The following is a 13797-nucleotide window of genomic DNA, read 5'->3' as shown; positions in this document are numbered from 1 at the left end:
GTCCACAATTTTTTTTCTGAGGTCTTGGCTGATTTCTTTTGATTTTCCCATGATGTCAAGCAAAGAGGCACTGAGTTCAAAGGTACACCTCCAATTGACTCAAATGATGTCAATTAGCCTATCAGAAGCTTCTAAAGCCATGACATCATTTTATGGAATTTTCCAAGCTGTTTAAAGGCACATTCAACTTAGTGGATGTACATTTCTGACCCACTGGAATTGTGATACAGTGAATTATAAGTTAAATAATCTGTCAACAGTTGTTGGAAAAATGACTTGTGTCATGCACCAAGTAGATGTCCTAACCGACTTGCCAAAACCATAGTTTATTAACAAGAAGTTTGTGGAGTGGTTGAAAAAAAGAGTTTTAATGACTCCAGCCTAAATGCATGTAAGCTTCAGACGTCAACTGTATATATTTAGATTTGTATTTTTTTTAACCATTTTTAAAATATATTTCCCGTCTTTATTATGTTCCCCTAACCCTACCATCCCTCCCTAATTGGAGTAAACTAATGGACAACAACACTTGGGCTTCTACTTCCAGATTGTACATATTATATACATTTTACAGACACAGTATATTTTACATTAGTTCTCTTTTGTTTGTTTTTAGTCCCATCCTTCAGTTCCCATCAACCCCTCCCATCTATCTCAGAACACCATCCAATCCCATCAAACCTCTCCCATCTATCTCAGAACACCATCCAGTCCCATCAAACCCCTCCCATCTATCTCTGAACACCATCCAGTCCCATCAAACCCCTCCCATCTATCTCAGAACACCATCCAGTCCCATCAAACCCCTCCCATCTATCTCTGAACACCATCCAGTCCCATCAACCCCCCATCTATCTCAGAACACCATCCAGTCCCATCAAACCCCTCCCATCTATCTCAGAACACCATCCGGTCCCATCAAACCCTCCTATCTATCTCAGAACACCATCCAGTCCCATCAAACCCCTCCCATCTATCTCAGAACACCATCCAGTCCCATCAAACCCTCCCATCTATCTCAGAACACCATCCAGTCCCATCAAACCCTCCCATCTATCTCAGAACACCATCCAGTCCCATCAACCCCTCCCATCTATCTCAGAACACCATCCAGTCCCATCAAACCCCTCCCATCTATCTCAGAACACCATCCAGTCTCATCAAACCCCTCCCATCTATCTCAGAACACCATCCAGTCCCATCAAACCCCTCCCATCTATCTCAGAACACCATCCAGTCCCATCAACCCCTCCCATCTATCTCAGAACACCATCCAGTCCCATCAAACCCTCCCATCTATCTCAGAACACCATCCAGTCCCATCAAACCTCTCCCATCTATCTCTGAACACCATCCAGTCCGATCAAACCCTCCCATCTATCTCTGAACACCATCCAGTCCCATCAAACCCCTCCCATCTATCTCAGAACACCATCCAGTCCCATCAACCCCTCCCATCTATCTCTGAACACCATCCAGTCCCATCCTTCAGTCCCCATCAAACCTCTCCCATCTATCTCTGAACACCATCCAGTCCCATCAAACCCCTCCCATCTATCTCTGAACACCATCCAGTCCCATCCTTCAGTCCCCATCAAACCTCTCCCATCTATCTCTGAACACCATCCAGTCCCATCCTTCAGTTCCCATCAAACCTCTCCCATCTATCTCTGAACACCATCCAGTCCCATCAAACCCCTCCCATCTATCTCTGAACACCATCCAGTCCCATCAAACCTCTCCCATCTATCTCAGAACACCATCCAGTCCCATCAACCCCTCCCATCTATCTCAGAACACCATCCAGTCCCATCAAACCCCTCCCATCTATCTCAGAACACCATCCAGTCCCATCAAACCCCTCCCATCTATCTCAGAACACCATCCAGTCCCATCAACCCCTCCCATCTATCTCAGAACACCATCCAGTCCCATCAAACCCTCCCATCTATCTCAGAACACCATCCAGTCCCATCAAACCTCTCCCATCTATCTCTGAACACCATCCAGTCCCATCAAACCCCTCCCATCTATCTCAGAACACCATCCAGTCCCATCAACCCCTCCCATCTATCTCAGAACACCATCCAGTCCCATCAAACCCTCCCATCTATCTCAGAACACCATCCAGTCCCATCAAACCTCTCCCATCTATCTCTGAACACCATCCAGTCCCATCAAACCCCTCCCATCTATCTCAGAACACCATCCAGTCCCATCAACCCCTCCCATCTATCTCAGAACACCATCCAGTCCCATCAAACCCTCCCATCTATCTCAGAACACCATCCAGTCCCATCAAACCCCTCCCATCTATCTCTGAACACCATCCAGTCCCATCCTTCAGTCCCCATCAAACCTCTCCCATCTATCTCTGAACACCATCCAGTCCCATCCTTCAGTTCCCATCAAACCTCTCCCATCTATCTCTGAACACCATCCAGTCCCATCAAACCTCTCCCATCTATCTCAGAACACCATCCAGTCCCATCAACCCCTCCCATCTATCTCAGAACACCATCCAGTCCCATCAAACCCTCCCATCTATCTCAGAACACCATCCAGTCCCATCAAACCTCTCCCATCTATCTCTGAACACCATCCAGTCCCATCAAACCCCTCCCATCTATCTCAGAACACCATCCAGTCCCATCAACCCCTCCCATCTATCTCAGAACACCATCCAGTCCCATCAAACCCTCCCATCTATCTCAGAACACCATCCAGTCCCATCAAACCTCTCCCATCTATCTCTGAACACCATCCAGTCCCATCAAACCCCTCCCATCTATCTCAGAACACCATCCAGTCCCATCAACCCCTCCCATCTATCTCAGAACACCATCCAGTCCCATCAAACCCTCCCATCTATCTCAGAACACCATCCAGTCCCATCAAACCCCTCCCATCTATCTCTGAACACCATCCAGTCCCATCCTTCAGTCCCCATCAAACCTCTCCCATCTATCTCTGAACACCATCCAGTCCCATCCTTCAGTTCCCATCAAACCTCTCCCATCTATCTCTGAACACCATCCAGTCCCATCAAACCTCTCCCATCTATCTCAGAACACCATCCAGTCCCATCAACCCCTCCCATCTATCTCAGAACACCATCCAGTCCCATCAAACCCTCCCATCTATCTCAGAACACCATCCAGTCCCATCAAACCTCTCCCATCTATCTCTGAACACCATCCAGTCCCATCAAACCCCTCCCATCTATCTCAGAACACCATCCAGTCCCATCAACCCCTCCCATCTATCTCAGAACACCATCCAGTCCCATCAAACCCTCCCATCTATCTCAGAACACCATCCAGTCCCATCAAACCTCTCCCATCTATCTCTGAACACCATCCAGTCCCATCAAACCCCTCCCATCTATCTCAGAACACCATCCAGTCCCATCAACCCCTCCCATCTATCTCAGAACACCATCCAGTCCCATCAAACCCTCCCATCTATCTCAGAACACCATCCAGTCCCATCAAACCCCTCCCATCTATCTCTGAACACCATCCAGTCCCATCCTTCAGTCCCCATCAAACCTCTCCCATCTATCTCTGAACACCATCCAGTCCCATCCTTCAGTTCCCATCAAACCTCTCCCATCTATCTCTGAACACCATCCAGTCCCATCAAACCTCTCCCATCTATCTCTGAACACCATCCAGTCCCATCAAAACCCTCCCATCTATCTCTGAACACCATCCAGTCCCATCAAACCCCTCCCATCTATCTCTGAACACCATCCAGTCCCATCAAAACCCTCCCATCTCTGAACACCATCCAGTCCCATCAAACCCCTCCCATCTATCTCTGAACACCATCCAGTCCCATCAAACCTCTCCCATCTATCTCTGAACACCATCCAGTCCCATCAAACCCCTCCCATCTATCTCTGAACACCATCCAGTCCCATCCTTGAGTCCGCATCAAACCTCTCCCATCTATCTCTGAACACCATCCAGTCCCATCCTTCAGTTCCCATTAAACCTCTCCCATCTATCTCTGAACACCATCCAGTCCCATCAAACCCCTCCCATCTATCTCTGAACACCATCCAGTCCCATCAAACCCCTCCCATCTATCTCTGAACACCATCCAGTCCCATCAAACCTCTCCCATCTATCTCTCAACACCATCCAGTCCCATCAAAACCCTCCCATCTATCTCCGAATACCATCCAGTCCCATCAAACCCCTCCCATCTATCTCTGAACACCATCCAGTCCCATCCTTGAGTCCGCATCAAACCTCTCCCATCTATCTCTGAACACCATCCAGTCCCATCCTTCAGTTCCCATCAAACCTCTCCCATCTATCGCTGAACACCATCCAGTCCCATCAAACCCCTCCCATCTATCTCTGAACACCATCCAGTCCCATCAAACCCCTCCCATCTATCTCTGAACACCATCCAGTCCCATCAAACCTCTCCCATCTATCTCTCAACACCATCCAGTCCCATCAAAACCCTCCCATCTATCTCCGAACACCATCCAGTCCCATCAAACCCCTCCCATCTATCTCTGAACACCATCCAGTCCCATCAAACCCCTCCCATCTATCTCTGAACACCATCCAGTCCCATCCTTGAGTCCGCATCAAACCTCTCCCATCTATCTCTGAACACCATCCAGTCCCATCAAACCTCTCCCATCTATCTCTGAACACCATCCAGTCCCATCAAAACCCTCCCATCTATCTCTGAACACCATCCAGTCCCATCAAACCCCTCCCATCTATCTCTGAACACCATCCAGTCCCATCAAACCTCTCCCATCTATCTCTGAACACCATCCAGTCCCATCAAACCCCTCCCATCTATCTCTGAACACCATCCAGTCCCATCCTTGAGTCCGCATCAAACCTCTCCCATCTATCTCTGAACACCATCCAGTCCCATCCTTCAGTTCCCATTAAACCCCTCCCATCTATCTCTGAACACCATCCAGTCCCATCAAACCTCTCCCATCTATCTCTCAACACCATCCAGTCCCATCAAACCCCTCCCATCTATCTCTGAACACCATCCAGTCCCATCAAACCTCTCCCATCTATCTCTCAACACCATCCAGTCCCATCAAAACCCTCCCATCTATCTCCGAATACCATCCAGTCCCATCAAACCCCTCCCATCTATCTCTGAACACCATCCAGTCCCATCCTTGAGTCCGCATCAAACCTCTCCCATCTATCTCTGAACACCATCCAGTCCCATCCTTCAGTTCCCATCAAACCTCTCCCATCTATCTCTGAACACCATCCAGTCCCATCAAACCCCTCCCATCTATCTCTGAACACCATCCAGTCCCATCAAACCCCTCCCATCTATCTCTGAACACCATCCAGTCCCATCAAACCTCTCCCATCTATCTCTCAACACCATCCAGTCCCATCAAAACCCTCCCATCTATCTCCGAACACCATCCAGTCCCATCAAACCCCTCCCATCTATCTCTGAACACCATCCAGTCCCATCAAACCCCTCCCATCTATCTCTGAACACCATCCAGTCCCATCCTTGAGTCCGCATCAAACCTCTCCCATCTATCTCTGAACACCATCCAGTCCCATCCTTCAGTTCCCATTAAACCTCTCCCATCTATCTCTGAACACCATCCAGTCCCATCAAACCCCTCCCATCTATCTCTGAACACCATCCAGTCCCATCCTTCAGTTCCCATCAAACCTCTCCCATCTATCTCTGAACACCATCCAGTCCCATCCTTCAGTTCCCATCAAACCCCTCCCATCTATCTCTGAACACCATCCAGTTCTGATTTCTATTTGCCATATATCTTTGCAACTGTGCTGTTCTGAACCTTTATATCCTCAAAGGCCCTCGCTACATATTCGTTGCCAGACCAACTGGCTCCAGGTCATCTACAAGTCCATGCTAGGTAAAGCTCCGCCTTATCTCAGTTCACTGGTCACGATGGCAACACCCACCCGTAGCACTCGCTCCAGCAGGTGTATATCACTGATCATCCCTAAAGCAAACACCTAATTTGGCCGCCTTTCCTTCCAGTTCTCTGCTGCCTATGACTGGAACGAATTGCAAAAATCGTTGAAGTTGGAGACTTTTATCTCCCTCACCAACTTTAAACATCAGCTATCTGAGCAGCTAACCGATCGCTGCAGCTGTACATAGTCCATCGGTAAATAGCCCACCCAATTTACCTACCTCATTCCCGTACTGTTTTTATTTATTTACTTTTCTGCTCTTTTGCACACCAATATCTGTACCTGTACATGACCATCTGATCATTTATCACTCCAGTGTTATTCTGCTAAAATTGTAATTATTCGCCTACCTCCTCATGCCTTTTGCACACAATGTATATAGACTCTTTTTTTCTACTGTGTTATTGACTTGTTTATTGTTTACTCCATGTGTAACTCTGTGTTGTTGTCTGTTCACACTGCTTTGCTTTATTTCGGCCAGAACTTGTTCTCAACTAGCCTACCTGGTTAAATAAAGGTTAAATAAATGTTTTAAAAAATTTAAAAATAGTTTCTAAAAATAGTGAAAATGTTCAAATCTTTCATTGACAAAGAGTATTGTTTTTATATTATTGATCGATTGACTATGGGTTTTCAAGTTAACCAGCAGTGCTATTTGCAGAGTTAGCGCCAGGTCAATGTTGCAATCCTTCAGCCATTCCTGAACCTGCGACCAGAAACAAGCTACCTTTGGACAGTACCAAAAAATAAGTGCCCTAATGATTCCACCTCTCCTTTTTCTTCAGAGCTTTGGACTGTAATAGAATCCCTCCGATGCCATCATACAGTCAGAACGGAGTTACCCTCTTGGAAAAGACATCATGACGCTAAAGGCAGAGTAGGAGGTGTCGGATGGGTTTGAAAAAAAGACAAACCCCACAACCATTACAAAACCCCTCAATGGTTTGTCAGCAAGGCTTAGGGCCGCCGCCCCCCTCCAACTCGGTTTAATCTGACACGCTGAACGCATCTGTTGGTGGTTAAGCCGTGGTGTTTGCTAGCTGCCGTCGCCTCTGAAACCCCAGGAAACCCCCTATCTCTGAGAAACACTGGGGAGAACATCCGACAGGTCGTTTGGTTTAAGAACCCATCCTCTGTCAGCCTAGGGAGGGAGAGGAGGCTCCACAAAGCTGGCAGCCTGGTTTCAATTCAATGATATCAGCATGAATGCAAAAAAAAAAAAAATGTCTAAAATATGTGAAAATGCGAGGCGTCGTCGCTGTGACAGAGAGGGGTCAACAGGTGGACAGTGAGAGAGGGGGGTTAAGAGTAGAGGGTATTTGTCTCCTGTGTTGGTTATGACCAGAGTAACAGAGTAGAGGGTATTTGTCTCCTGTGTTGGTTATGACCAGAGTAACAGAGTAGAGGGTCTTTGTACCACGTGTTGGTTATGACCAGAGTAACAGAGTAGAGGGTCTTTGTACCACGTGTTGGTTATGACCAGAGTAACAGAGTAGAGGGTCTTTGTACCACGTGTTGGTTATGACCAGAGTAACAGAGTAGAGGGTATTTGTACCACGTGTTGGTTATGACCAGAGTAACAGAGTAGAGGGTCTTTGTCTCCTGTGTTGGTTATGACCAGAGTAACAGAGTAGAGGGTATTTGTCTCCTGTGTTGGTTATGACCAGAGTAACAGAGTAGAGGGTATTTGTCTCCTGTGTTGGTTATGACCAGAGTAACAGAGTAGAGGGTATTTGTCTCCTGTGTTGGTTATGACCAGAGTAACAGAGTAGAGGGTATTTGTACCACGTGTTGGTTATGACCAGAGTAACAGAGTAGAGGGTCTTTGTCTCCTGTGTTGGTTATGACCAGAGTAACAGAGTAGAGGGTCTTTGTCTCCTGTGTTGGTTATGACCAGAGTAACAGAGTAGAGGGTCTTTGTCTCCTGTGTTGGTTATGACCAGAGTAACAGAGTAGAGGGTATTTGTACCACGTGTTGGTTATGACCAGAGTAACAGAGTAGAGGGTATTTGTCTCCTGTGTTGGTTATGACCAGAGTAACAGAGTAGAGGGTATTTGTCTCCTGTGTTGGTTATGACCAGAGTAACAGAGTAGAGGGTATTTGTACCACGTGTTGGTTATGACCAGAGTAACAGAGTAGAGGGTCTTTGTCTCCTGTGTTGGTTATGACCAGAGTAACAGAGTAGAGGGTCTTTGTCTCCTGTGTTGGTTATGACCAGAGTAACAGAGTAGAGGGTCTTTGTCTCCTGTGTTGGTTATGACCAGAGTAACAGAGTAGAGGGTCTTTGTCTCCTGTGTTGGTTATGACCAGAGTAACAGAGTAGAGGGTCTTTGTCTCCTGTGTTGGTTATGACCAGAGTAACAGAGTAGAGGGTCTTTGTCTCCTGTGTTGGTTATGACCAGAGTAACAGAGTAGAGGGTCTTTGTCTCCTGTGTTGGTTATGACCAGAGTAACAGAGTAGAGGGTCTTTGTCTCCTGTGTTGGTTATGACCAGAGTAACAGAGTAGAGGGTATTTGTACCACGTGTTGGTTATGACCAGAGTAACAGAGTAGAGGGTATTTGTCTCCTGTGTTGGTTATGACCAGAGTAACAGAGTAGAGGGTCTTTGTCTCCTGTGTTGGTTATGACCAGAGTAACAGAGTAGAGGGTCTTTGTCTCCTGTGTTGGTTATGACCAGAGTAACAGAGTAGAGGGTATTTGTCTCCTGTGTTGGTTATGACCAGAGTAACAGAGTAGAGGGTCTTTGTCTCCTGTGTTGGTTATGACCAGAGTAACAGAGTAGAGGGTATTTGTACCACGTGTTGGTTATGACCAGAGTAACAGAGTATCCAATGCACCATGTAAAAACTACACGACTAGAAAAGACTGAGACTTTGATTCAAATCTCAGTTCCAAAATAGTGCGCAAGTACAACTGTGAACGAGGACTGTGAACGAGGACTGTGAACGAGGACTGTGGACGAGGACTGTGGACGAGGACTGTGGACGAGGACTGTGGACGAGGACTGTGGACGAGGACTGTGAACGAGGACTGTGAACGAGGACTGTGAACGAGGACTGTGGACGAGGACTGTGAACGAGGACTGTGGACGAGGACTGTGGACGAGGACTGGGGACGAGGACTGTGAACGAGGACTGTGGACGAGGACTGTGGACGAGGACTGTGAACGAGGACTGTGAACGAGGACTGTGAACGAGGACTGTGAACGAGGACTGTGGACGAGGACTGTGGACGAGGACTGTGGACGAGGACTGTGAACGAGGACTGTGAACGTGGACTGTGTGGTTTGAGCATGTCTCCGGTACAGAGGACATGTTCCCTCATGGACATCAGTCAGACCAGGAGGAGACACAACGCGCTTCCCAAACCAGAGCACTATGGGTTCCATACACTAAACAGTGTACTACGTTTGACCAGAGCACTATGGGTTCCCTACACTAAACAGTGTTCTACGTTTCACCAGAGCACTATGGGTTCCCTACACTAAACAGTGTACTACGTTTCACCAGAGCACTATGGGTTCCCTACACTAAACAGTGTACTACGTTTGACCAGAGCACTATGGGTTCCATACACTAAACAGTGTACTACGTTTCACCAGAGCACTATGGGTTCCCTACACTAAACAGTGTACTACGTTTCACCAGAGCACTATGGGTTCCCTACACTAAACAGTGTACTACGTTTGACCAGAGCACTATGGGTTCCCTACACTAAACAGTGTTCTACGTTTCACCAGAGCACTATGGGTTCCCTACACTAAACAGTGTACTACGTTTGACCAGAGCACTATGGGTTCCCTACACTAAACAGTGTACTACGTTTGACCAGAGCACTATGGGTTCCCTACACTAAATAGGGAATATGGTACAATTTGGAACACAGACAGTCTCCTCCTGGTCTGAATTAACGCTCATTACCAAAGCCTAACGGGCCAGTAGGGGGGGGCGGGGGGGTACAGAGGTTACCATGGCAGATTGTTGTAAACAACAAGATTGATCCTGCTTTCCAGGAAGTGACCCGGTGACCCTGGTCTGACCTGTGGCAACGTGATTGGAGGGGAGATTTAGTTTCTTTCTCATGCCGTACCTACGGCCTCCGACTGAAACCTAACCTGAGGTAAACGACTGCCTGACTAATTCAAAACAGAGAGAGACCCAACTTAGAAAACTATTAAGGTATAAACAGCATTTCATAGCATCTCCAGATGTTTAACCTTAATGTACATTCAAGTCAAAAAGGTCTCTATTTTTTTATATAATGCCCGTGGAAGGCTGAACCAATGTGTGGTCTGTGGGCTCCAAAGGACAGAATGGAGAGCAGGGTCGGGCCAGTGTGGGGTGGGGGGTGGGGGGAGCAGGGTCGGGCCAGTGTGGGGTGGAGGTAGCAGGGTCGGGCCAGTGTGGGGTGGAGGTAGCAGGGTCGGGCCAGTGTGGGGTGGGGGAAGCAGGGTCGGGCCAGTGTGGGGTGGAGGTAGCAGGGTCGGGCCAGTGTGGGGTGGAGGTAGCAGGGTCGGGCCAGTGTGGGGTGGAGGTAGCAGGGTCGGGCCAGTGTGGGGTGGAGGTAGCAGGGTCGGGCCAGTGTGGGGTGGAGGTAGCAGGGTCGGGCCAGTGTGGGGTGGGGGTAGCAGGGTCGGGCCAGTGTGGGGTGGAGGTAGCAGGGTCGGGCCAGTGTGGGGTGGAGGTAGCAGGGTCGGGCCAGTGTGGGGTGGAGGTAGCAGGGTCGGGCCAGTGTGGGGTGGGGGTAGCAGGGTCGGGCCGGTGTGGGGTGGAGGTAGCAGGGTCGGGCCAGTGTGGGGTGGAGGTAGTAGGGTTGGGGTGTGGGGTGGAGGTAGTAGGGTTGGGGTGTGGGGTGGAGGTAGTAGGGTTGGGGTGTGGGGTGGAGGTAGTAGGGTTGGGGAGTGGGGTGGAGGTAGTAGGGTTGGGGAGTGGGGTGGAGGTAGTAGGGTTGGGGGTGGGGTGGAGGTAGTAGGGTTGGGGGTGGGGTGGAGGTAGTAGGGTTGGGGTGTGGGGTGGAGGTAGTAGGGTTGGGGGTGGGGTGGAGGTAGTAGGGTTGGGGGTGGAGGTAGTAGGGTTGGGGGGTGGAGGTGGAGGTAGTAGGGTTGGGGGTGGGGTGGAGGTAGTAGGGTTGGGGGTGGGGTGGAGGTAGTAGGGTTGGGGGTGGGGTGGAGGTAGTAGGGTTGGGGGTGGAGGTGGAGGTAGTAGGGTTGGGGGTGGAGGTGGAGATAGTAGGGTTGGGGGTGGTGGTGGAGGTAGTAGGGTTGGGGGTGGGGTGGAGGTAGTAGGGTTGGGGGTTGGGGTGGAGGTAGTAGGGTTAGGGGTTGGGGTGGAGGTAGTAGGGTTGGGGGTGGGGTGGAGGTAGTAGGGTTGGGGGTTGGGGTGGAGGTAGTAGGGTTTGGGGGTGGGGTGGAGGTAGTAGGGTTGGGGGTGGGGTGGAGGTAGTAGGGTTGGGGGTGGAGGTGGAGGTAGTAGGGTTGGGGGTGGGGTGGAGGTAGTAGGGTTGGGGGTGGGGTGGAGGTAGTAGGGTTGGGGGTGGGGTGGAGGTAGTAGGGTTGGGGGTGGAGGTGGAGGTAGTAGGGTTGGGGGTGGAGGTGGAGATAGTAGGGTTGGGGGTGGAGGTGGAGGTAGTAGGGTTGGGGTGGAGGTAGTAGGGTTGGGGGTGGGGTGGAGGTAGTAGGGTTGGGGTGGAGGTAGTAGGGTTGGGGGTGGGGTGGAGGTAGTAGGGTTGGGGGTTGGGGTGGAGGTAGTAGGGTTGGGGGTGGGGTGGAGGTAGTAGGGTTGGGGGTGGGGTGGAGGTAGTAGGGTTGGGGGTGGGGTGGAGGTAGTAGGGTTGGGGGTGGGGTGGAGGTAGTAGGGTTGGGGGTGGGGTGGAGGTAGTAGGGTTGGGGGGTGGGGTGGAGGTAGTAGGGTTGGGGGTGGGGTGGGGTGGGGGTAGGGTTGGGGTGGGGTGGGGGTAGGGTTGGGGGGTGGGGTGGAGGTAGTAGGGTTGGGGGTGGGGTGGTGGTAGTAGGGTTGGGGGTGGGGTGGAGGTAGTAGGGTTGGGGGTGGGGTGGAGGTAGTAGGGTTGGGGGTGGGGTGGAGGTAGTAGGGGTGGGGGTGGGGTGGAGGTAGTAGGGTTGGGGGTGGAGGTAGTAGGGTTGGGGGGTGGGGTGGAGGTAGTAGGGTTGGGGGGTGGAGGTGTGGAGTATTTACCGAGCTGTACGTCAGTTGTGAAGCGGAGCTTGTGGATCATGCTGATCTTGAAGGACTTGTAGCGATGGCTACTCAGCATGTCCTGCACCGTGGTGATGTCCATGGGAGGATCCTCCTCTGAACTGTCCTCTCCTCTGGAGCCTGACAGAGAGAACAGAGAGACAAACAGGGGGGGAAACAGAGAAAAAGAGGGGGTCGGAAAGAGAGAAAGAGGGGGTGGGAGAGAGAGAGAGAAAGAGGGGGTGGGACAGAGAGAGAGAAAGAGGGGTGGGAGAGAGAAAGAGGGGGTGGGAGAGAGAGAGAGGGTAAGAGAGAGAGGAGGAGAGATAAAACAGAGACTACTTTCAAAACCAAGAGTAGGTGAAACCTTGCATTGAAGAAAACGTTATGCACAGACTATAAAAACATGTTCAGATGAGAGATATTCAGGCCATTAGTGGTCTGGACTCTACCCAGGAGAATCCTCTGTGTAGGGTGAAGGTGCCCCTAGATGCTGATCTTGGGTCAGTTTTTTTTTTATTTCTGTCACTAATTGTTAAGGGCTACGGTTGGGGGAAGGTGAAGCTGATCCTAGATCACACCCATGCAGAATACTCACTGTGGGGGTAGGTAGTAGGGTTGGGCCAGTGTGGGGTGGGGGTAGGTAGTAGGGTTGGGCCAGTGTGGGGTGGGGGTAGGTAGTAGGGTTGGGCCAGTGTGGGGTGGGGGTAGGTAGTAGGGTTGGGCCAGTGTGGGGTGGGGGTAGGTAGTAGGGTTGGGCCAGTGGGGGGTGGGGGTAGGTAGTAGGGTTGGGCCAGTGTGGGGTGGGGGTAGGTAGTAGGGTTGGGCCAGTGTGGGGTGGGGGTAGGTAGTAGGGTTGGGCCAGTGTGGGGTGGGGGTAGGTAGTAGGGTTGGGCCAGTGTGGGGTGGGGGTAGGTAGTAGGGTTGGGCCAGTGTGGGGTGGGGGTAGGTGGTAGGGTTGGGCCAGTGTGGGGTGGGGGTAGGTGGTAGGGTTGGGCCAGTGTGGGGTGGGGGTAGGTGGTAGGGTTGGGCCAGTGTGGGGTGGGGGTAGGTGGTAGGGTTGGGCCAGTGTGGGGTGGGGGTAGGTAGTAGGGTTGGGCCAGTGTGGGGTGGGGGTAGGTGGTAGGGTTGGGCCAGTGTGGGGTGGGGGTAGGTGGTAGGGTTGGGCCAGTGTGGGGTGGGGGTAGGTAGTAGGGTTGGGCCAGTGTGGGGTGGGGGTAGGTAGTAGGGTTGGGCCAGTGTGGGGTGGGGGTAGGTAGTAGGGTTGGGCCAGTGTGGGGTGGGGGTAGGTAGTAGGGTTGGGCCAGTGTGGGGTGGGGGTAGGTAGTAGGGTTGGGCCAGTGTGGGGTGGGGGTAGGTAGTAGGGTTGGGCCAGTGTGGGGTGGGGGTAGGTAGTAGGGTTGGGCCAGTGTGGGGTGGGGGTAGGTAGTAGGGTTGGGCCAGTGTGGGGTGGGGGAAGGTAGTAGGGTTGGGCCAGTGTGGGGTGTGGGGTAGGTCGTAGGGTTGGGGGGGAATACTCACTGTTTTCCCTGACCAGGCAGAACTCTAGGGTGCTCTGGCTCTCGAGGCTGCAGTCCAGATCCACGGGCACGTTGGGCTCCGTCTGCCTCTCCAGACGGTACATGGGACCTG

General features: G+C 51.3%; 1 protein-coding gene across 26 annotated transcripts in view; it reads right to left on the bottom strand.

The window, feature by feature from the left end:
- mapkap1 (MAPK associated protein 1) overlaps nucleotides 1-13797 on the bottom strand; it is a 144727-nt gene that overhangs the window by 37962 nt on the left and 92968 nt on the right. For all 26 annotated transcript variants that reach the window (XR_008142564.1, XR_008142544.1, XR_008142541.1 and 23 more), the window contains 2 exons: nucleotides 13687-13794; nucleotides 12166-12306 (listed from right to left, as the gene is read on the bottom strand). Coding sequence is in view for 1 of the 26 variants with exons in the window: in XM_052525087.1 (XP_052381047.1) it covers nucleotides 12166-12306; nucleotides 13687-13794 (249 nt within the window). In the remaining 25 variants the exon portion in view is untranslated. The remainder of the gene's footprint in view (nucleotides 1-12165; nucleotides 12307-13686; nucleotides 13795-13797) is intronic.

This window comes from Oncorhynchus keta, chromosome 9 (genome assembly GCF_023373465.1).
Source record: "Oncorhynchus keta strain PuntledgeMale-10-30-2019 chromosome 9, Oket_V2, whole genome shotgun sequence".
Classification (NCBI taxonomy): Eukaryota; Metazoa; Chordata; class Actinopteri; order Salmoniformes; family Salmonidae; genus Oncorhynchus; species Oncorhynchus keta.
This window is presented reverse-complemented; position numbering and strand designations above follow the sequence as displayed.